The following is a 21,650-nucleotide window of genomic DNA, read 5'->3' on the forward strand; positions in this document are numbered from 1 at the left end:
ACATATGATCAATCTAAAGAGACTGACGTGTGCACGCACGGTTTTGAAGTGCCACAAAGAGAGAAATCTTTGTGCAACGACCCTTAGATGAAGAGGGGACGAAACTCGGTGGAAACTGTACCTCTTCACCAACTCCGCCGTTTGGAGCACTGAGACTGTGGAGTCGGTTCCCTTCGTTGTCTTTCTACCAAGCGCCCCCTCAAACAGAAACTCCAGGTCACACGGAACTGCGCACCTTTGTTTCGCGCAAAAAGAGGACAGGGGATCGTAGGAACAGGCCGGCCTTCAACCCCACTTTCACACGAGCGGCGACCCCTGCTACTTCTTGTTTTACTTGTCTTTCTCTCATTCCTTGCTCGTTTTCGTTTTCTGTCAACTTTACCTTCCACGGCGACAATGTTTCCGAGAACACAAGGGGGAAGACCAAAACGAAAAGGCTGTTAACGCCTAGAAGTGTTTCAGATCCTGCCGGACGACAGTGGAGACGTCGGCGACAGAGGAACGACGTGCGTTTGTGCGATACGACTGCAGACGCCTCTTCACTGGTTCGCCGTGGACGAAAGCAGGGCAGCAACACCAGCAATCTGTTTTTCGTGGGAGGGGTGTTTTCTCGAAGAGCGTTAGAAGCAGAAGCGTATCTGTCCGGTGTGTTTCTGAGGCACAGGGACCGGGAATTTGCGGGTCCGGAGCGTGAATCGTCAAGGGTAGGGCGGACGAGAAAAAGCAGCGTGGAGTGAAGACGGGAAACACACCTACACACTTTCGAGAATAAAGACAAGAGGCGGCGTCTGCTCTGCGTATCCCGTTTCCCAGCAACCAAGCTTGCACAGCAAGTAGCCGCCGCAGGGAATGAGGACCTTTCAAGCCCTTGGCTTCTAGCCCGTTTATTCGCCGCAAAGAGGATCTCCTTACTCGAAAGTGCGTGACAGAATTTCCTCTTCGCCGGGAACTTCCCCTGCGGCTGAAATCAAGGACGAACGGAAGGGAGCGCCAGCACAGACACATGCACCCGTCCAGAGGGAACCGTAGCTAGGAGACGACCGAAACCCGCCTCGGCAAAAGGAGTGACGGGCGGTATTTCGCCCTTGGATCGGTCACCTTCCAGTTTCGCAAGTCTTGGCAAAAGCGACTGCATCAAGGCTCGCTCCAGGAAACGTGTGTGCCCCGTCGAAAAAGATCCCGTTACGGGAACCTCGCGGCCAGAAGCGACAGAGAAGAACCTCGCAGCGCGAGTCTCGGCCGAGTTGCCCGCGCTCTCGGGGAGGCGCGCCCCCGGCCTTTGGAGGCTATCTGCAGGGCCCTCGTTGGCGTTTTCTCGGGAAAACGCGGGAAGCCTGGACAAGTGGTGAAGCTTCGGGTGAACTTGGCTTTTAATTATCTCTCCCAAAGAACAAACGCGTGGAGAGAGCCGAAACGGAGTGCCTCCATGTGTGCCGGCAAGCCCGCTGCTGTACAGCCTGTTCGCGTGGGCAGACGAGGGAGGCCGGCACGCGCGCACAGGGGGCACACACAAACGCATCCAAAAAGAGCGGGACGGTGGCATATGCGCGCCTGAAAAACGGACTCTCTTTTCTGCAGCCTTCCTTGCTTGATCCTGGTCGGCTTGATCACCCTGCAACCACGCTCTCTGGCGTTGAACTTCCCGTTTCGCGCTGTTTCAGAAGTGTGAGCTGCACTGGGTTGACCGGACACGCCCAACCGCCCTTCAGGGTGTACATACACGCGGCGTCAGCGGCTCACTATGCAGGGACTCAGGCGCTGTAATTCGGCAGGCGGGGAAACTGTGGTGCATTCCATGGAAGAAAAGGACGCTGGAACGCACGATCTGCACCGAACCTCGCCCAGGATTCAGGTCCTGTCCTCGCTTCGAGGTTGTGAGAACGTCGGCGCTGTTCTTCCAGCGGGCCCGCGCCTCCTGCACTGAAGACCTCGAGTGACACACGCCACAGGAGTGGTCTCTATACCCTGCCCGCTGGGCGGACACGCTGAACAAAACGTCACCTGGAGGCACCGCAGACGTTTTTCTTGAGCGTCTCGCTCTCGTATTTCGCTCTCTCCTCTTTTTTTCGGTGATCCTGGCCTGTCCTCTTTCTGAGGACTTCTGCCCGGCGACGCGCACACTGCCACGCTTTCGATTTGCGGCGAAAACAGAGGTCATCTTCGCGCGCGCTGTCTTCACTTCCCCAGCTCGTGGTCCGCAGGGGGGCTGCGAGGCAGATCACGTTCCCCGGCAGGTCTCCGTCCCTTGCTTCGCATGTGCATTTTGTCTCTTTCTTTGTGGGTCACGCGAGGCTTCGCGTTTCTGCCCTTTCTCCTACTTTTCCTCGTCTCTCGCCTGCGCGGTGTCTGTCGCTGTTCGCAGCCGAAGCACCCCTCCGTTTTCCTCGGTTTCGTCCGCGATCCGTTTCACGCGTGCGCGTCGTGGTTTTTTGCCGGAACGTAGACGGTTCCGGGCCGGACATTCGAGAGTGCCTGCACACCCGTTTCCCCAGGCTTTTCCACGGTTCAGACGCATCGACTGCCACCAGTCTCTGGGACTTCTTTCCCCGGAAAAACCCAAAATCACCCCGTCCCCAGTACGCAAAATGGCGAGTGGTATTGCCACAGTGAAGGAGGTGGTGTCTGGCGACACGTTCGTGCTCGTCGGCGCGCCGAAAGGTACGTTTTTCAGAGAACGTCCGTATCTTGGCAAAACAAGAGCTCTTGTTATAGACAATTCCTGGTATGTTTTTCTGGAGGACTTCCGCCACACGACAGAAATAGCAAAGACACAAAATCAAGAGATTCAGAGAACATGGGGAGGAGGCAGTTCGTGAAGTTGCGACGTAGGAAAGGGGAAGTGTGAGGCATTGCTACATTTCACGACCGTTCCTTGTTTTTCCACTCCCGAGTGGGGGCTGCTCTTCTTTTCTACGGTGAGGTCTTTCTCCCTCTGTCTTCGCTCTTCAACCCACCCCCGGTGGCCTCTCTTTCCCCTTCCCGTCTGTCTCTCTGTCGCGTCTCCTCGCCTCTCTTTTGTGCGTCTTTCCCTCAAACTCATGCTGTCTGTCCACCTCATTTGCGCGTCCGCCCCTCCACCGCGTGGTCTCTCTCCCATCGCCTGATTCTCTTGTGTTCTTCGTGAAGGAACATTTTTTCGCTGTCCTTGAGTCGTCTCTCCTACTCTTTCCCGGTTTCGTCGGCCACCGCCAGTGCTTCAAATTCCTTCCTTTTGCCCCGTGATGTTCTGCGTCCGCATATCTGTCCACTCCCTGGTGACGCTGGCGAAGCACTCGCATTTTCTTCTTGACTCTCACTTTTCTAAAAAAGCAGTCCACATGCACTCTTTTTGTTCCTCCTCTGTTGGGCTTGTTGCTCGCCTCCCACCCACCTTTTTTTCTGCTTTGACGTTATTCCTGTGCGTCCCCCCTGGTATATGCGCCCCGACTCTCTTGATAGGTTCTCCGCGTCTCTTCCTTTTTCCCCCCTGTCTACTCTATCTCCCTTTATTCTCTCGTGTTTCTTGCTCCTCCGTCCCTCTGCGTTTTTCTCCCGTCCACCTTTTTTCTGCATTTTCCTCTCGCTTTTTCAGGGGGGCCTCCGCCGGAGAAGCGTCTGTCGCTGGCGTCTGTGCAGGCACCGCGAGTCGCGATGAAGTCGCTGAGCCACGAAGTTCAGGACGAGCCCTTCGGCTGGACGGCGCGCGAGTTCATGCGAAGCCGCCTGATCGGCCAGCAAGTCGAGTTCAAGGTCGAGTACGCGATGAACAACAAGGAGTTCGGAACCATAAAACTCCGAGGCGAAAACGTCGCATGCGCTCTCCTCAAGCAAGGCCTCGCGAAACTGAAGCCCAACCGCAATCCGCCGTGCGCTCCCGACATCGAAGGTAAAAACCAAGAGAGGAGAGAAGCAGAGCGAGACGCGAGGAGGAGAGGAGCAGAGCGAGACGCGAGGAGGGAGAGAAGCAGAGCGAGACGCGAGGAGGCAGAAAAGCAGGACGCAGAGGCGAAGATGGAGAAGAACGAAAAGAAGGAAAGAGAGAGAAAGAAGAGAGGAGAGGGAGAGAGTGCGAGAAACACCGAGAAGAGCTTCCGGAGAGACGAAGGGGTGGGCAGCGAGCTCCAGTTCCTCTTCTAGACATGTTTGTCCTCCACCCGCAGAAAACAAGCGTCGTCTGCCAGTCCTGAAGCAACAGGGGGAAGGAATTCCTTTGTTCGTTGTTGTCTCAGACCCGACGTCCGCGGCAATAGTATCAGGATATTTTGTCTGTTAACGAGTGTACGCGCGTGTGCGTTTCCCGTGGAAACGCAAGCCGCCTCTTCACACTGCCTGTGAACGCATGCTTGTGGTCGATGCAAGAATGTTCTCGCTGGCGTCTTCACCTTTCATTCAACGAGTTGAACGTTCTCCTTTTCCAGAGTTGGAGCAGTGCCAAGACTTGGCCGAGCAGCGACAACTGGGCGTGTGGGCCACAGACCCCGCGGCTGGAAGCGGGACGATTCGCGAGATGAAGTGGGCGATGAACGACGTGGAGTTTGTGAAGGCCTTCGTGGCTGAGCACAAGGGCAAGAAGCTTCCTGGGATTGTCGAATACGTCCGCGACGGCGGCTGCATGCGCGTCGCGCTTCTCCTTCCGCAGAAGGAGAACGAATCGCTGAAAGTCGTCTATCTCCCCGTCCTCCTCTCCGGCATCCAGTGTGACGGCTTCAAGCGCGAGCAACAGGAAGGATCTGCTGAATACAAGGTTGTTCCAGAGCCCTTTGCAGGTGTGCAGTCTCGCATTAAAAAGCGAACTCAGTTCAGGACGAGGAAAGAGAGATCAAGAAGGGCAGGTAGACAGAAGTTTCAGTCAAAAAGGAGACGAAAAAAGAAGGAAAAGAAACGAGTTCCCTCCGAGGGGAAGGAGCTCCTTTTGTCTGTGTAACATTAGTGTCAGGAGACATGTATGCATCTGCATGCATGTTTCTCATTATGCGTATTCAATAAGTAGGTGAAGGCGCACATCTGAGCTTGTCTGTCTGCGGCAATGCACTCTACGGACTTGAAGGCGTTTTGCCTCGTGCTCCTCTCTGTGTGCATCAAAACAAGATAGGGATGCATCCGTGAGTGAGTGTGTGTGTGTTTGAATGTGAATGTAGTTGCAAGTTGAGATTCTTCTGCGATGGTTGTTTTATCTTGCCTCGCCGTCTTTCAAGCAGTTGCATGCGCTCGCTTTTCGAGTTTGGCTCTCTTGCTGCCGCTTCAGTCGAGGCGCGTTTCTTCGTGGAAATTCGTCTGTTGAATCGCGACGTGGAAGTCCGCATCGAAGGCTGCGACGAGTATGGAAATGTGAACGGAACGGTTTACCACCCCAAGGGAAACATCAGCATTCTGCTCCTGCAAAACGGACTGGCGAAGATCCAGAGTGGGTCGCTTGGCCTCACAGAGTGCGGCGCGCAGCTCTCCCAGGCGATGCGCGAGGCCCAGCAAAAGCAGCTACGCAAGTGGAAGGTATGCAGGACGGGGGGGAGGGAGGTGTGTGCAAGAGGAAAGAGAGAAATGCGGCGGCGAGGAAAGGCGACCTTTTCTTCGAGTCGAGGGAGGAACGGGGAAGTGAGAGAGGGGCAGGAACGTGGAGGACCGGAGGAGGAAGAGAGAGGTCTCGGTTGAAAAGAAGGAACAGTCAAAAATCTGGTGGGGATCCCGAGACGCGAGCCAGAGAGACGGCCTCCAGGGGGAACTAGGGGATGTGTGTGCATGCCCAGGGCGGATCTCATTCAGTGCAAGAGGAGCAACTGTCGAGACCTCGAGACGACGGCAGAAGGAAGAAGGAAAGAGAGAGAACCGAGAAGGAGAACATGAGCAGAAAGGAGAACAGAGGAGAAGAGGAAGAGCGGGGAATCCGCATGCCTGACCAACAGAGAACGGGATCGAGTGCAAAAAAAAGGTAATTTCTTTTCGCGTGTGTCGTGCATTGTTTCTCAGGGCTGGTCTTCGTCGACTTCCTCAGTTGACGCCAAGAATTACATGGCGCAGGTCGCAGAGATTTTGAGTGGAGACAGCGTCGTTCTGCGGTTGCCCGACGGCCGCGAGCGCCGGGTGTACCTCGCCAGCATTCGGTGCCCTCGCGCTGCGGGCGTGGGCAAGACCGCTTCGCGCGAGGAAGAAAGCATTGCGTTTGAGACGAAGGAGTTCGTTCGGAGGAAGCTTGTTGGGAAGAACGTCAAGGTGAGGCATGTCGAACTCGCCGACCGACGCGAAGGACCTCGGCACAAAGAAAGAGAAACGCAGCGCGGAGCACTCCACCTCCCATGGCCTTCCACACACACCCAGAGGACAAGGAGAAGAAACTCAAACGGGTGGAGCAAGACAGAATTTGAGAGCCAGGCGCGGACAGACAGAGGCAGGGAAAGATCGATGTAGAGAGAGGTGGACACAGAGAAAGATGGTTCGAGAGAGGCAGATCCAGAGAAAGGCAAACATCTGTAGCGATATATGAGGCGAGAGAAGAAGGAGGTCTGCGTGCGTGCTTCCAGTCAACGGATATATATATATATATATATATGTATATGTTTGGGGGGTCGAGAACTCGATGCATTTCCTTTTTTAGGTCATCGTGGAGTACGTTCGCGAGCCTCTACCGAGCGCTTCGGGAGCGGCCTTGCCGCCTGCGAGCGACGACCAGGGTCGCATGCACTTTGTCAGTTTGTGGGTCCCCAACAGTCCGAAGGATACGGATGCCTCTCAAACAAAGAACTGTCAAAACATCGCCGAGTTGATTCTCCAAGCTGGTCTCGGCAAGACCATCCCGCACCGCGCTGACGACGAACGTGCTACTGTAAGTCAAATTCGGAAGAGGCGAATCAAACTCGGATATCTCCTTTTTTTTCACAGCGGAGCGTTAGATCCTTGTGTGGGTGCATGATTTATTCGTCGTATTCGGTCTGCATTCAGTCAAACGTCGTTCTCTCGCCGTTGCCAAGGGCGTTTCGAGAGTGCTTCAAGTGTATATGCACGCGCCCAGACATCGGCGTCTTCACAGTTTTCCATCAGCAATATGAGTGAAGGCTTCCATGGATAAATTCCTGGTGTTTCTTGGGAAAAAGGATGTGTGGACAGGGAGGTTGTGCAGAGATGCATGTCTGGGAAAATGCGATGAAACAGACATCTGCAAAAGAACAGCCAGAACTGAGACACCCGCGTCTCTGCGGCGCATTCAGAGCAACGCCGATCGTTGCCTATCCTGCACCTCTCTCATGTTGCAACGTCTTGTGTACATAGAAAAGTAGACCCACTCCTAAATATATATATATATATATATGTATGTCTGTGTGTGTATATGAATTGACATATATTGATTTAATCATCGACATTGACAGCTGCCGGCGTTGGGGTTTGTTTTCTTTTTTTCGCGTGTTTGGGAGAAACTGGTAAGTCTGTGCTGAAGGCCGAGAGGCGCTCAGCGATTGCGGAGTTCGGCGATTTTTGTTTTCAGGAATACGACAAATACCTGGAACTGGAGAAGGCCGCCATGGAGCAAAAGAAGGGCATGCATGCGCCGACTCAGCAGTGGAAAGTTCACCGGATCATCGACTTGCTCGGACCTGCGAACGCCCAGCGCGCGAATGCGTATTTTCAGCAACTCGAGAGAATTCCCAAACTCGATGGCGTCGTCGACTACGTCTTCGGACCCGGCAGATTCAAGATCCGAATTCCTTCGGTACGGAAACTCACGTTCCCTTCCACGTCCTATCCATCTGTCCAGATCTGTACATGTATATTCTATTTCCCTATACATACGCATACATAAATATATATACGTGTGGGTGTAGGTAGTGTTAGTTTTTAGCTTGTATGACCCGTTGCGTGTGCATTTCGGAAGGCTACGGATTTGGCAGCTATGGTGGCTTTGTACGGAGACGGAACGCATGTAAACTTAAGTAGATGTATACAGATTTGTCTGCTTACGTCCGTGTGTGAATTGCTCAGTTCCTTTGCTCTTTTTGCATCTTTCAGAACGCATTTTTTTTCTCTCGCATGTTTCGACTGCTCGAAACTGTCTACACATCCACCAACGTACTTCACAAAAATGCACATCATATACACGTATATATATGTATATATATATATTTATATGTATTTGTATGTGTATCAGTGTTCCGTTTCTTTCTATCTCTCCACGTGCACCCATACCTACACACACATGCACGTATACAAATATATACATATAGTATATATGTGCATTTGTGTATGACTTTGTTGTCGCCTCTATTCATAAATCTAGATTTGTGTATCTGTGAGTTGTATGTGTCTGTGTTTGAATTTCGCGTCTGTTTCCCCGCTGTTTTGTTGTCTTACTACTCTGTCTTCGTTTGCTGTTGCCCTTTCTCCCCAGCAAAACATTGCGATTTCGTTCGTTCTGGGAGGCATTCGGTGCCCGCAGTCGGCGCCGCGTCCAGGATCCTTTGCGGCGGCGCGTCCAGGCGGGAAGCCCCGCGAGGCCGAACCGTTTGGCGAGGAGGCGCAGAGTTTCTCGCGCGCGCGCGTGTTGCAGCGCGATGTGCAAGTGAAAGTGGAGTCTGTCGACAAAGGGGGGAACTTCATCGGAACTCTGTGGTACAACCAAGGCAAGCAAAACCTCGCCGTGGATCTCCTCGAACTCGGATTTGCGCACACGGTCGACTTCTCCCTCGCCAGGTGCTCACTCCGAGAACTGCTGGTCGCCGCAGAGAACAAAGCCAAGGCCGCCCGGGTGAACATCTGGAGTCTCCCTGGAGCGCTGGAGGCGGAGGAAAACGTCGCGAAGGAAGTCGAAGTCGACGAAGTTCTCCCACACGTCACAGTGTCTCACGTCGAAGGAGTCGACAACTTTTTCGTTCAGGTAACAAGAAACACAAGAGGTGGAAAAGCCTCGACGCAATCCTGGTCGGACTCCAGACACTGCGTGAACTCAAAGGCTTGGAAAGACACTGGCGCATATCTGGAGGTATATATACATATATATACATATACATATATATATATATATATATATATGTGGGCATAGAGGTAGAGAGAGATGGAAATGTAGAATGGGAGTTCCAGTCTGTGCATGTCCAATTAGCCAGGTGTAGATAGGTCTAGGTAGATGCAGATTTTTTCCATGGATGTATATGTGCATTTTTTAGGATCCGTCGAGCGCGGACTTGCAGAGCGTGATGACGACACTTGGGAAGTACGGCACAGAAGGGTCGTCGAACCTCGAGGATACATACACTCCTGGTGGCTTGCCAAGGAAAGGCGAAGTCGTCATCTGCAAATTCTCCGCAGACAACCTGGTGAGGAGAGACTTGATCGAGAAAGCAACGAGTGAGTCAGGAACCGGAGAAACGCCAGCAAAAGGTACATGTTTTTTCTCTTGAGACACATCCACATCACCATGTGTGCACACAGTTGTTTGTGGCTTTGTATCAGCATATGTGTGTGGTGCATATCCATATCAGTATATATATATATATATATATATATAGGTGTGTGCATGCGAACGGGTTTCCCTTGCGTTGTGCAGTGGTACCGCGGCCGCGTCGACGGGAGAGACAGCAGCGGAAAAGAGCCGCAGATTTCCGTTTTTTACATCGACTTCGGAAACCGGGAAACTCTGCCTCTCCACGCAGTCCGCAGGTGCCCAGACACCGTGTCCACCAACAAGTTTCCGCCTCAGGCAAAGCAGTGCTGTCTCTCAGGTGAGTTCCAGAAAAACGAGTTTTCCCCCGTTTCATCTTCTCGTCTTCGATGAAACGTTGAAGACGTCACTTTCGTTTCTGACCCTGCATGTGTCTCTCTTCTGAGACATGGAAACACAATTTGCCCTACTACGGTAGAGACAGACAGGGAAACGAAACCCTGTAGAGAACTCTAGATTATAGAAGAGAAAAAGGCTGGCGGTAGGACATTCTAGTGGTGACAGGAATCCCTTGGCGATCTCGTACGCATACAAGTGTAGGCAAAAAGGTATGCGTAGATTCATATATATATATATATATATACGCATATATATGTATGTATATGTATATATTTGTATAGTGTACGTGGAGTGTTTTATCCTGGTGGTCGTGGTGTGTGTTGCCTTGTTGGTTTTCCTGTTTTCTGCGCTGTTCTTTGTTATAATGAGCTGAATTTTTGTGCGTTGGATTAGGCGACGTCTGCGTGTTTGTCGACCGCGTTGTGCTGCAGGTCTCTTGCCCCCACCCGAAATGGAATTCGAGGCAGCTTCTTTCTTGGACGAGGTGACCCAGAACCTCGTTTTCCAGTGCAAGATCGAAAAGATCGACGCTAACAAGAAGCGACACTGCATCCTCACTCCGCAGGAAGACCTGGGAACGGGAAGTGAGTCCAAAAGCTAAAAGCAGAGAGTTTCTCAATTTCAGAAAATAGTCCGCAAAAGTCTGTGTAACTGTGAAATCTAAATAAAAGTGAACATAGATCTGAAGGGCGATGTAGACCCGAATGAGGGTAATCAATATCAAAGAATACATCTGTTTTCGGGTGCCACCATGTATGTATATATATATATATATATTAGAAAGTATACATTAGTGCATCTACATAGACATATATCTAGACCTGCATATACATTGACATATATATATATGTGTGTATATGTGTGTATATATTTGTGTATATGATAGGTGCAAGGAGGTGTATCCATTGACTCTTTCGGATTAGGGATTTGTGTAGGTGAAGAGGGACTTTCGTGAAGTGTGGGGACTTTCTTTTCAGAGACTGGAAACACCGTGAACGAGAAGGTCCTGCGGAAGGGTCTGGCCTGCTTGGACAAAAAGTCAAACACGAAATATTTCCATAGATTCCAAGTTGAGGAAGAAGCTGCCCGGAAGGCTCACGTGAATGTGTGGCGATACGGCGACTGCGGAGGCGACGACGAAGATGATTATCCTTCACTCAATGGTCGCGGGTACGCGTAAAGTTTTGTTCCATCGACGAGTTTCTCTTGTGCTTCTCAGGACGCTCAGGGCGAGTGTTCCGGTGTCTCCTCTGGTTTCAGGTCGTGTTCTCCCGCTCTCGTGCCTTCTTCACTGTTCTGAACGCCCCGGCTCGGTGTTCTTCTGTTTAGGCAGCTTTAGAGTTTCCGGTTCTTTTGTGTCTTGTCTCGTTGTCAAATGGGATGTGTGCGGTTCATCTTCGCATGTGCTCGAGCCGTCTGCTCTTCAGTCTCCTTCTCCATTCTTTCGCCTCAGTTCAGGCCCAGTGCTTCGACAGAGGCGTATTCGGGGGGTGTTGGGGTCTCGTGGTGTCTTTCGAGAAGCGTCGGGTCGCCTCAGGTTTCCTTCTCGTGGCTGCTTTGTTTGATGACTTTGTTCACCAGCGAAGACTGTTCGTTGTGTCTTTCCTTTGCAGGGGACGACGATAAACACGACGCCCTACGAGAAGAGAGAAGTCGGGAAGAGAGAGCGGCTGTCCTTTGTCCGTATCCCGGTGCACCTGTTGTCTCGGCTTCCTCTCGTGTAAAGATCGGTTTTATCCGCAATGCGTCTCGCTCGTTGTTCTTTGTCGAGGCTCCCTCTGGAGCGGGTGCCTCTCAGAGAAGCCTAGATATTCGTGTCTGGAAATCTCAGAGCCGACCGTCCGCCCACACAGCTGCGAAAAAAAAACTAGGAGGCGTGTGTGTGCATGCCGTGTTGGGATGGCGAGGGAAAAGGAGTTCGGCGAAAGCGAGAGAGCGAGGATTCGCCTTCAGGTTCTTCTCTTGAAGAAATCACACGAAGCGCATTGCCATTGTTGAGTCGCCATGGAGACAAAGTGTCACGCTTTTCTCTAGGAAGCGAGAACTCGAAGTTCGAAGAATTCCGAATTCCGTGCTGTCTCGGGAACTTGTGCCATGTTTTTCCGTCAAATCAGCCGAGTCGGTGTTGTTTTGGCCGGGTTGTTGTTGCTGGCTCAACACCCGTCTTTTTCCGTCGGGTTGCCGAGTTTCTCCGAGGTTCCAGAAATGCAAATACAGAGAAAAAACGGGACTTCTACTCTTGAGATACTTCTTTCTCGCATACTAAACGTCGCTAGGTTCTCTGCCGCTCACGTTTCCAGTTTTTCCACGCTCCCAGGACTCTATGATAGAACTGCACAGCAAGTTCCTTTTCTCGGCTGCAGTTGTCTCTCGAAAGCTGAAACTTTCGACTGACAGGAAGGCTGCAGTTGCCACTCACGGAGTGTCGACTATGTCTAGAAAAAGAATCCATGCAAGAACATGCGAGGGTATACTTTTGCAAGGCGACACCGTGGCTAATAAGTTTGAGACGGACGCACGCAGAGCCCTACATTTACAGTTGACGGTTTGTGCCCAAACAAGTGCATGCATCAGTGCACGTCCAGGTGGAAAGGAAAAAGTCGAGAGCAATTCAGATATTCGCATATATGTATTTACAGATACGCATACAAGTTTCTGTGCAATTAGCTGTTTACGTCCGAAGGAAGTTCCTGTCCTAACGGTAGAGCTGTCAGGGACGGCTTTGGGTGTTTCATTTATGCACAAGGGATGGAACTTAGTTGAAGTGGATTTCTTTCAGCAAAAGTCACGTTCTTTGTTTTGCCAAAGCGGGGACGTGTCATCCCATGTTTAACCCAAGAGCACGTTTCGCTTTAGATTTTTCTCCACTGTAGATGTCTTAGCCCATGACGCTTTGCAGAGCCCTAAATGACACTCGCGCTTCTACGCGTGTATAAATCTACGTAGATATATATTTGTATATAAGAATATTTTGTGTGTGTTAATTTCTCTTTAAACAGACATGTGCCTCGGTAGGCAAAGGCACCGTGCGTTTGTCCGGGCGACAGGAATGGTAAAAGGGTCATCAAGGTTAGAGAGGAACGCCGTGTACTCAGGCAGTTTTTAAGAGCAATAGGATTTTTGAAATGCTGTACCTCTCTCTACAGTGCCTTTCAATCACAGCAGTCGCTCTCCGCGTTTCCCCCTCCTGGTTCTGTTTCCTTGTGCCTTTGAAGGAAACTGAGAAAGCCGGGACAGGGCACTATTTTATGCAACATGAAGTTCCGCCACTGCTTCTTACTTGCAGGGAAACACACGACCGCCTTAAAAGATGAACTTGTTTCGGTGCGAAAACGTTCACAGTTCTGTTTGAGTGACAACGGAGCTCCGTGTGAAATCGAAGAAGACGAGCTGAAACTTTCCGTGCAAACGTCTATTTGGCGGCTGGGAAGGCGGCAGTGCGGTGTTGTGGAAAAGTCTGTCAAAATGTATCTAGGAAATTCCTCAGGATACGGGTTCTACTCTGCGGTGGCTCCCCGTGGTTTGACGTTGATAAGGAAGAGTCCCGAGTTAGGGAAGGTCACCAACTCTGCTTCACAAGGCGTTTCGTTTCCAGAACTTGGATAAAGGTTATTTCGGAGTGACAGCGGGTCATTTTCTTTAATTGTTCAACAAAAATTGATCCCGAAAAAGCCGTGAACGCGTCCCACAGTCTGTGCATGAAGCCCCGACTTCGAGGGTTCACCAGGGCTGCCTGACGTCGGTCACGTAACTTGAAAGTCGTTTTCTTTGCTTTGTAAAGTGAAATGCAGGGATCGGCACACGCGGGATAGCGAGGATTGAAGCAAGCATTGGCTGTGTGCTTCTTTTGTCTCGAAAGGAAATGCAGCAGAGCATCTCGTCTTCTTACTTTGCGACAGGAAGCATTCCGCATGTTGTGTGTGCATAATAATGATCCCCTACAAACAGGAAACTTACTTGTTTGCAGAAAAACCACCGGGCGACTCGACCATGCCCAATCGTGTGGGGAAATGAAGTGGGTCTTTTGCCTTACAGAACCGAAACGCGGCATTTTCGCCCTTTTAGACCGGTAGAGACCTCGAAGTGATCCAAGGTGAAAGAGCACTCTTCCAGCGTTTGCGGTGAGCTGTTTCACCGGAAAGTAACGGATGTCCAGGCTCGATATTTGACATTCACTATCGTTGCACACTGCTGTCCAGGCGAAGTGGACGGTATACGGGTTTTTCGAGTCGTAGCAAATGGCAATTGCGAGAAGAACATTCCGATCAATGATACTACAAGCTTAGGAGCCGTTATTACCACCCGAGGATAAAAGGCAACTTTAAGCAGAGCGCGGTACCTAGTTTCTCCAGGGTTGCTAGATCCATTTAAATGCAAGTTTTATTACATAAAACTACTTCTATGCAGCTTGCAGAAGAAAAAAGGATGGACTGACACCTTTCAGTGGACACGCGGATCTCGAAGTAGTTGCCCGGCAACTCTGCCGATCCCTACTCTTTGCGGAATTTGCCTTCTTTGCTCGAGATGAAACCGCAGCCTCTCTCGGGTTCTTGCCCGGAGGGCGGATGTTTCACAGCCGAAACTCTGCTGATGCCGCAGGAGCTTGCGCTGATTCGGCAAGTGTTTGCGGAATTGGATGATGATCGCGACGGGTGGCTCAGCCCGGAAGACCTTCGTCGGAGCATGCTCCGGGACGGGATCCGCGTGACCAAGGCCGAGGCGGAAGCTTTCCTGTGGGAAGTGGACGAAGACGGAGATGGCAGGCTGGCACTTTCAGACTTCGCTCTGCTGTACGCGTTTGCGAAGTGCGGGATGCGCCGGCGCGAACCGCAGAAGTTGTCAAACTACTTGATCTACCGCTTGATCGATTTAGATCGCGACGGAAGGCTAGATATTGACCACGTCTATTCGTACCTCTGCCACATCATGGACAAAGAGGCGGCGAACCGAAACATGAACAAGATCTTCGGCTTTTACGCGGTCGACTCTCCCACGACAGATAAAGTGACCCCGGCGCAGTGGCTTACCATCCTCGAGACGTCGCTCTGGGAACAAGACTGCCCGGTCGTGGACAACGAAAAAGCCCCCTGGCAAACCGACACGAATTCCGCAGTCTTCCCGTTTCTTAGAGACAAGGTTAGAGTCAGACCCAGAGTAGACGATCGGCTAGACATCCAGAAACTCCGCGACACGAGGAATCAAGTCGTGGCGGAAACCGGGACGATTCCTCGCGAACCCTACTCCCGAGGCAGGCGTTCGCCGATCTGTCCGCCGCAAAGACGGAGCGCCAAACGGCGCTAGAACTCTCTGGCGAATGCTGTTTCACAAATGCAGACTCAAGCACTTTCTCGCCGTGCTGCTCTCCCGTATCAGGGCGAAGCAGCAAAGGTATTTTGGCAAGGTGCGGACCACGCTGTAGCCGCACGAAAATGCGGGGGAAAGAGGGATGCGTTGGACAGAAATGCAGAGAACGCAACGAACGTATTTCCAAGACACCAGTTCAGCAGAGGGGGGCATGGGAACGAAGGAAGCTTTGGGGTTTTCGTGAACGGAGTTAGTTCCGAGACTATCTTCAGAATGAACACATACCGAAATCGCGTACAAATGGTGTTTTCCGACGTTGGACGCCATGCAACCGAGGGAATTGATCCAGTGAGGTGCCTGGGAATTAAGTGATTTGGGGCAGTCTCGCAAATGCTTCTTGTTTTCCGTTTCGGAACAGGAAACTTGCAGAGAGGGCAACAGTTCACATGTGGCTGCCTTTTGTACGAACATACTTCGGTGTGAACAAGTAACCATAGTATAGGTAAATAAATATAAGCATAGAGAGGGTTGTATATTTTTGCAATGTATTGAAGGTACTTTTCTGTGTTTCTCGCACTTTCGGTGGATAGACGGGACTTGGTAGCAGGGATTTCCTGTCGGCAATGGTCAGAGGAGCAGGAAAACGGATTTCGCATTAGATGTGAATCCCAGGGCTGGGGCTGTCCTTCACGGCTTTTTCCAGCACAGCTTCCCACAAGACCGGAGGTGTTTCCCCTCCGGGCAAAATGCAGTCTCTCTAACTCAAGGATGAGAGGCAACATGGAAATCTTCTACCTTGTTCAGACTTGAAGTCTGGCGTACGCATGTCTGGAGGGACGCCAGAATGCAGCGAGTTCCTGAACGATTACAGGCTGTAACGTTGTATTAATACAGACAAACTGAGAGAGAGATGCGCAGTCCAAGTCTTCTGCTGCTGCTTAGATTTACACGAGTTGCACTGCAGCCGATTCGAGTGAAAAGCTTTTGAAGACTTCCTTGAAAAATTCACTAAGACTCCACCACCTCGGCGACAACTTATCTTCTAGAAAAGAAAATCTCTGGCATACACATATATATATATATATATATATATATATGAATATGCCAATAGCTCTGGGGCATTACCTCTCCCTACCATTACCTCCGACTAGATAAAATGCAGCTACATATATGTATATATAGCTCCATGAGAGGCGTAGCAACAGATGACTTTATCGATATATGTGTAGGGCCACTCACTTTGTTCTGGAAAGAGAGCTTTGATATCGCTCGACGGGTTCGCGTCTGTCGAGGCAAAGTGACAAGGAAGTTACGCCTGTATTCTTGATGCTCTCTTCACCCCGACGCGTGTTTCCCCCTGGAGTTCTCTCGTGCCCTCCTTCACAACAATTCCGATTAACAACCGAAGAATACTTGCAGAAACAAGTTCCTGCGCCATGTCACCCTGAGAACCCCTGAAACGACCTAGAACATTACAGTTGTGGAGCGAACTGTCACGAATTGTTCGATATCTGAAGTAAAAAAGCAACTCGTGATCATCAACCCCTTGCCCCCTGAGTTTGCTGGCCTATTTGACCGACAACTTCCTAGAAAAAAGATTTTCTACTGAAATAAGGGAACACTTCCACGCCGCTCTGTTTTCAAGACTCTTTCACAGATCCGCCCCTGTGTCGACGGAAACCTGGTGCACAGAACCGGCGCGCAACGTCCACATGAAGTCATTTGTTCCCATTCTTCCTCCGCTCAAAAAGCCTTGCCTCGCGAGCATTTCCTCGTCAAATTGGAAGATCCAGACCCTGTGTGTGTCTGTTGGTAAGCAGAAAACGCTGGAGAGACGAGAGCGTTCGCGCGTTCGTGTCTCTCGCAAGCATGCGAAACCCAGACGCATGCAAGCGGCAGAAAGAAGACTCTGTTTTCTCTGGCGAAGACCTCGCCACTGCGACAGCGTCTCTGCCTTTTTCTCGCGTGCAAAGCTGCATTTCCCCTTCCTTTTCCTGCATGTCGCTTCTTATCCGCTGGCCACCGTCAGTGTGCTGCTTGCTTCCTTGAGTGTAAACAGACACCTGCCGACTTGGGCAAAATCGCACGCGGAGAAACCCCTCGACTTTAGAAACAATCGTTTCGCACGTTTCGCGACGACGCATTCGTTTTCGTTTTTCTGCCGAGGTCTTCTTCTCTTTCTTCTCTGCTCGACTGGCCTACGGAGCCTTGGATCCGACGCGCTGAAATTCCCTCGTTCTCCGCGTCTTCCTCTGCAACACCATGGCGGGCTGCGTGCAGATGCTGAAGAATGGCGACGAAGCCACTGCCTTTCGAAAGGCCAACGGCCAGAGGGCGCTTCTCTTCGTTCAAGCCGCCCACGGACCCTCCCAACAAATGCAGGAAGTCTTTGAAAACTTTCAAGAGGTACACAAGGTCGACATTTCCTCTCGTTCACGTTCTAAAGCCGAATAGACATTGTAGCGGTACAGGCATGTCTCTTTAGTAGTCACATGAACATAGCGATTTGTCTGTATATAATATATATAATATATATATATATATCGTACTTGCATATGTTTGCAGTCGACGGAAGCCAATTGTAGGTGAGTAGATTGTGAAAGAACTATATCTTTTTGTGTCGATGTAGGAATGTATATTTTGTGCACGAAATAGGGAGGGGAAGCAGGTTTGTCTTTTTTCTCGCTGCATATTTTCGTGTTTTTTTCTGTCTTTTTTTCAGGATTTTCCGACCGTCGCATTCGGCGTTGTGGACGTCGCGAGCAACAAATGCTTTGCCCACGCGAACGGCGTCACCGAGGTTCCCACAACAATCTTTTACGAAGTGAGTCTGAAAAACGTATCTTTGCATCCACAAAAATCTTCTCTTCGTCTTTCTGTTTGTGTCTTGTCTGTCTTTTCCTTCTCTCTCGGCCTTTCTTCCTTCTCTCTCGTCCTGTGCTCCTTATCGTTTCTTCCCTTCAAAAACTGTGTCCTGGAGTTCCTCCCCTTCGCGTCGATCGTGGTCTGTCGTCGCTGCGAAGAACGCCTGGAAGCGCTGCACTGCTGGGAATATCGATTGTCGAAAACAGAACTTTTTCCTGCACGCGTCGACTTGTTTCGCTTCGGTTTACTAGCTCGCGAGAACAGAAATGTTTTTCCTTTTTTCCACGCGTTGCCGGTCCTTTTGAAAAGCCAAGCGAACGTTTCCACCCGAAAACCACGATGTCGAATCGAGACAAAGAGCCCCCCGTTTGACGCGCGTTTGCTTCTCTGCATTCAAAGCCCGTCTGTCTCTATGCGTGTTTAAAGAGGTCAATGTTGCCAAATCCATTATCGTTAATATAAATAGACAGACCTAAGTATTCCGTACGCGACGTTAAAGCGACTTTTTTCCTCTGTTGCTGCGGAGAGGGCAAGCGGTCACAAGAACGACCTCGATTCGCCGAGATTGTTCTCTCCTCGGAAGCGACGCTTCACCCATTTCCTCTTTTTTCTCGAGCCTTTGCTGCGCCTCGTTTTAGGATGGAGAACTCCTGGGGAGACTCGTGGGGGCGCTTCCTGCCGTAGTCGCGAAGGCTCTGACGGCATGGACGAATGCAGGACGTTCGACTCTCGTGAGTTCTCTGAGAGATTTGCAGCCTTCTCACCAGCCACCCGTAAGTCTGAAAGAGGAGTTCTGTGACTCGAAGTCAAGTTTTCAGTTCACCAGTTATTCCTTCGAACTCCACAGGCACTCTCGGGTGCTCTCGAACGGATGTCGCTCTCGCTGCTGGACTCGACGACGCTGCCGATGCGGGGCTCGGTTTCTCTCCGAAGCGAAAGGTCTTGCGAATTCGTTGTCAACTCTCGAGAAGGAAATGTTGAGGCGCGTCAGCGGAGGATTCTTCGTCGCTCGCCGTTCAGTAGTATGCATGCGCGGAGACGTGTGGATTGTCTTTGCTTGCTTTTCAGTCGAAAGACACTGCAGTTTCTCTGGAGGAGAGACTCTCGAGCTTGGTGAACAGTCACCCCGTGATGGTTTTCATGAAGGGGAAGAGAGAAGCGCCTTTCTGCAGATTCAGCAAACAACTGATGGGCATTTTCGCCGAGAAGCGACTCGTGCACTTCGGCGCCTTCGACGTTTTCGACGACGAAGAAGTTCGCGAAGGCCTAAAAAAATTCTCCAACTGGCCTACCTACCCCCAAGTCTACGTCAAGGTAAATTCTAAATTCACTCATATACATGTATATGCGTATACATATATATGTATATATATATATATATATATATATATATATACGCATTGATATTCATGTAGGTATATTTGTCGGTCTTTTCAGACCTGTTGACGTGTGAATATATGTATATATATATATATATAGAGAGAGAGAGAGAGAGGGAGGTGGACGAGCGATCTTCGTTAGGTATGTATCGATTTACCTAGGTGTATGTATCCATGTGTATCACTGATGTTTGTATATGTGTGTATACGTATGCACATAGGGTGAGTACACTTACGACAGATCTGGGATTGTTTTTGGAGACGCACGAGACAGAGGTCCACTCCGTATCATCTAAGTAGGGCAGCGTATGCCTTGTGTCTAAATTTCCTTCTTCTGTGCTCGGAAAAGGTGCTCTCTCGTCTTGTCAAAAAGACATGCGACTTTTCTCGACTCTTTTCAGGGCGAGTTGATTGGCGGAGTCGACATTATTCGCGCACTGTGTGAAGACGGTTCCTTCAACGAAGTGTTCCCCCCGGAAGCCTTTGCTTAAGACGCGGCAAGCGCTCCAAATACATACAGAAGTATCTGTATGATTATCCACTAATGTGTGTGTGTATGGCGAAACCGACATACATATATATAAATATAAATATATATAAATATATAAATATATGTTTTCTGCATATTTGTATGGGTGGTTTAGAGTGTCTCTGCAGCGAGCAGAAATAGGCGTATGTAGAAGCTTTTGGCTTATGTGTATTTCTGCACAAATGCCTGTGCGTATCTGCACATACGTATGTGTGTGTGTTTGTAGGGAGGTGCAGAGTGTTGTTTTCTTTGCGTTTTCCCGTTGGAGGCATTTGTTATCTCTCCTTTGTTTCTCTTTTTCCGCAAGAAATGCTTCGTTTGTCTGGATGTTTCCTGCATTTTCGCTGTTGCTTCTCCACACTGTTTCATCGTGTCTTTCTTGTCCACACCTCGTTTGCGCTCGGCGGCGCTCCTCTCCCGCTGAAAGCCGCTGGTGTCTCCTCTGGTGTACATACACCCGAGCGTCGTTCAGTTCTTTTCTTCCTTTCGTGCATTTTTCGGGCGTCCGCTTTTTTTTCCGTTGTGCATGCGTACCTGGCGCAGGCGTGGTTTTTTCTTCTGTGTTGCCTGTGCCTCACCCTCGACCCTCAACCTCGCCTCTTTTTTTGTCGCTTCCGGTGAGGAAGAACCCACTTTATGAGCAATTCTTTGAGTCTCTTCGAAACCGCTGTTTGCCTGAGGCAGTCGGCGTTTGAGGAATTTCTTGGGCGACGGTGCTCAAGTGGAAGCACCGCCTGCGCGTCGCTCTTTTCTACGGATTGCCTCAGTCTCGACCTCTGGGGCGTGTCTGCTGTTCTCTCGCTCTCTCGCCGCTGTCGCGTATATCCGTTCCGCCTTTTCTCTCTTCTGTCCTCATTTCCTATTCTCTGAAACAAGAGCCTCCCGTGAGGCGACATGCCGAGCTCCATGTGCGCCAGTCTAACTTGCGCGTACGCTCCTTTGAGAAGAGCGAGAAGCGAGAAGAGAGGAGAGGCACAGATAGAGGAAGAGAGCCGAAAGGGAACAAGAGAGAGAAGACGACAGTGACAGAGAACAAAGAAACGAAGGAAAGGAGAAAGAGGGTGGAAACAAGAGAGAAAAGCATCTACGATTTGGGGATCTCAAGCGAAAGCGGGAACACGATTTTCTCACCGAATCAACACGCTGGTGCCGACATGGCTCTCTTCGATTTTGAACGAAAGAGACCAGAGATTTCAAAGGCGTTTTAGCGACTTCTTTGCAAACTGTTTTTTCGAGACCGCTTCCCCTTCCCCTGTCTCGTCTGCATGCAATGAACCTGCCATGTATCTCTCTTTTGCTGCAAGTGGCTCAAGAAAGGAGGAGACGGAAGAAGCGAAAAGCTCTCAGCCCGGCGAACTCGTGCTCTGCATGCACTGCGGCTTTCTACGACTTCCACTTCGAGAAAGGCGGCAGTGCGGATAAGAGAGAGACACCCATTCTAAAACAATTTTCTTGTCCCGGACTGCAGAGGAGTTCCCAGTCGTGCTGTTGTTCAGAGGCAAATAACACTCGAAGAGGAGCAAAGGCACCTAAAGAAAACGATACACCGAAATTTGTCTCTGCATGCTGTCGCGAAGCGAAGCGGCTGCGCAATCCATCACTCTGAGCACGCTGCATGCACAAAATATTTTCGAATTTCCTTCAACGCGCCACGAGGAACTTTCGGTGAACTCCATTTGACGCACAGGAACTTTGCCGCTAAAAAATATACAGAAATTGCTGTATTCTTGCGCTGTTTTTATCCGCACTCAAACATGTATATAAAACGTGCATATATATCCATGTAAATGTAAATGCGTATATATTCACGTACCTATGTGTTACATATATATAT

At 50.5% G+C, this 21,650-nt stretch overlaps 4 protein-coding genes across 4 annotated transcripts; all 4 read left to right on the forward strand.

Moving 5' to 3' along the window:
- The first annotated feature begins 1,355 nt into the window (after positions 1-1,355).
- SND1 (nuclease and tudor domain-containing protein) lies at positions 1,356-12,451 on the forward strand. The gene is made up of 13 exons (XM_002366456.2): positions 1,356-2,658; positions 3,572-3,865; positions 4,398-4,745; positions 5,225-5,469; positions 5,944-6,186; positions 6,569-6,796; positions 7,454-7,678; positions 8,354-8,839; positions 9,126-9,275; positions 9,506-9,680; positions 10,171-10,323; positions 10,717-10,909; positions 11,353-12,451. The coding sequence occupies exons 1-13, from the start codon at positions 2,586-2,588 to the stop codon at positions 11,363-11,365; spliced, it is 2,826 nt and encodes a 941-aa protein (XP_002366497.1). The 5' UTR covers positions 1,356-2,585; the 3' UTR covers positions 11,366-12,451.
- Positions 12,452-13,401: 950 nt separating this feature from the next.
- On the forward strand, positions 13,402-15,892 carry TGME49_238060 (EF hand domain-containing protein). Its single transcript, XM_018780516.1, has one exon. It carries the CDS (start codon positions 14,264-14,266, stop codon positions 15,038-15,040), a length of 777 nt encoding a protein of 258 aa, XP_018637701.1. The 5' UTR covers positions 13,402-14,263; the 3' UTR covers positions 15,041-15,892.
- A 1,413-nt stretch (positions 15,893-17,305) lies between these two features.
- On the forward strand, positions 17,306-19,778 carry TGME49_238070 (glutaredoxin domain-containing protein; the record flags this gene model as incomplete). Its single annotated transcript, XM_002366458.2, has 5 exons — positions 17,306-17,449; positions 17,766-17,867; positions 18,547-18,681; positions 18,977-19,222; positions 19,689-19,778. The coding sequence occupies 5 exons, from the start codon at positions 17,306-17,308 to the stop codon at positions 19,776-19,778; spliced, it is 717 nt and encodes a 238-aa protein (XP_002366499.1).
- A 121-nt stretch (positions 19,779-19,899) lies between these two features.
- On the forward strand, positions 19,900-21,357 carry TGME49_238073 (hypothetical protein; the record flags this gene model as incomplete). The annotated part of the gene is made up of 2 exons (XM_018780517.1): positions 19,900-20,433; positions 21,121-21,357. 2 exons carry the CDS (start codon positions 19,900-19,902, stop codon positions 21,256-21,258), a joined length of 672 nt encoding a protein of 223 aa, XP_018637700.1. The 3' UTR covers positions 21,259-21,357.
- Positions 21,358-21,650: the final 293 nt, after the last annotated feature.

This window comes from Toxoplasma gondii, chromosome VI (genome assembly GCF_000006565.2).
Source record: "Toxoplasma gondii ME49 chromosome VI, whole genome shotgun sequence".
NCBI lineage: Eukaryota > Apicomplexa > Conoidasida > Eucoccidiorida > Sarcocystidae > Toxoplasma > Toxoplasma gondii.

Coding starts and splice junctions, on each gene's coding strand:
- SND1 (XM_002366456.2), top strand. CDS start 2,586: ATGGCGAGTGGTATTGCCACAGTGAAGGAGGTGGTGTCTGGCGACACG. Junction 2,659..3,571: donor GCTCGTCGGCGCGCCGAAAG/GTACGTTTTTCA, acceptor TCGCTTTTTCAG/GGGGGCCTCCGCCGGAGAAG. Junction 9,276..9,505: donor AATTCTCCGCAGACAACCTG/GTGAGGAGAGAC, acceptor TGCGTTGTGCAG/TGGTACCGCGGCCGCGTCGA.
- TGME49_238060 (XM_018780516.1), top strand. CDS start 14,264: ATGAAACCGCAGCCTCTCTCGGGTTCTTGCCCGGAGGGCGGATGTTTC.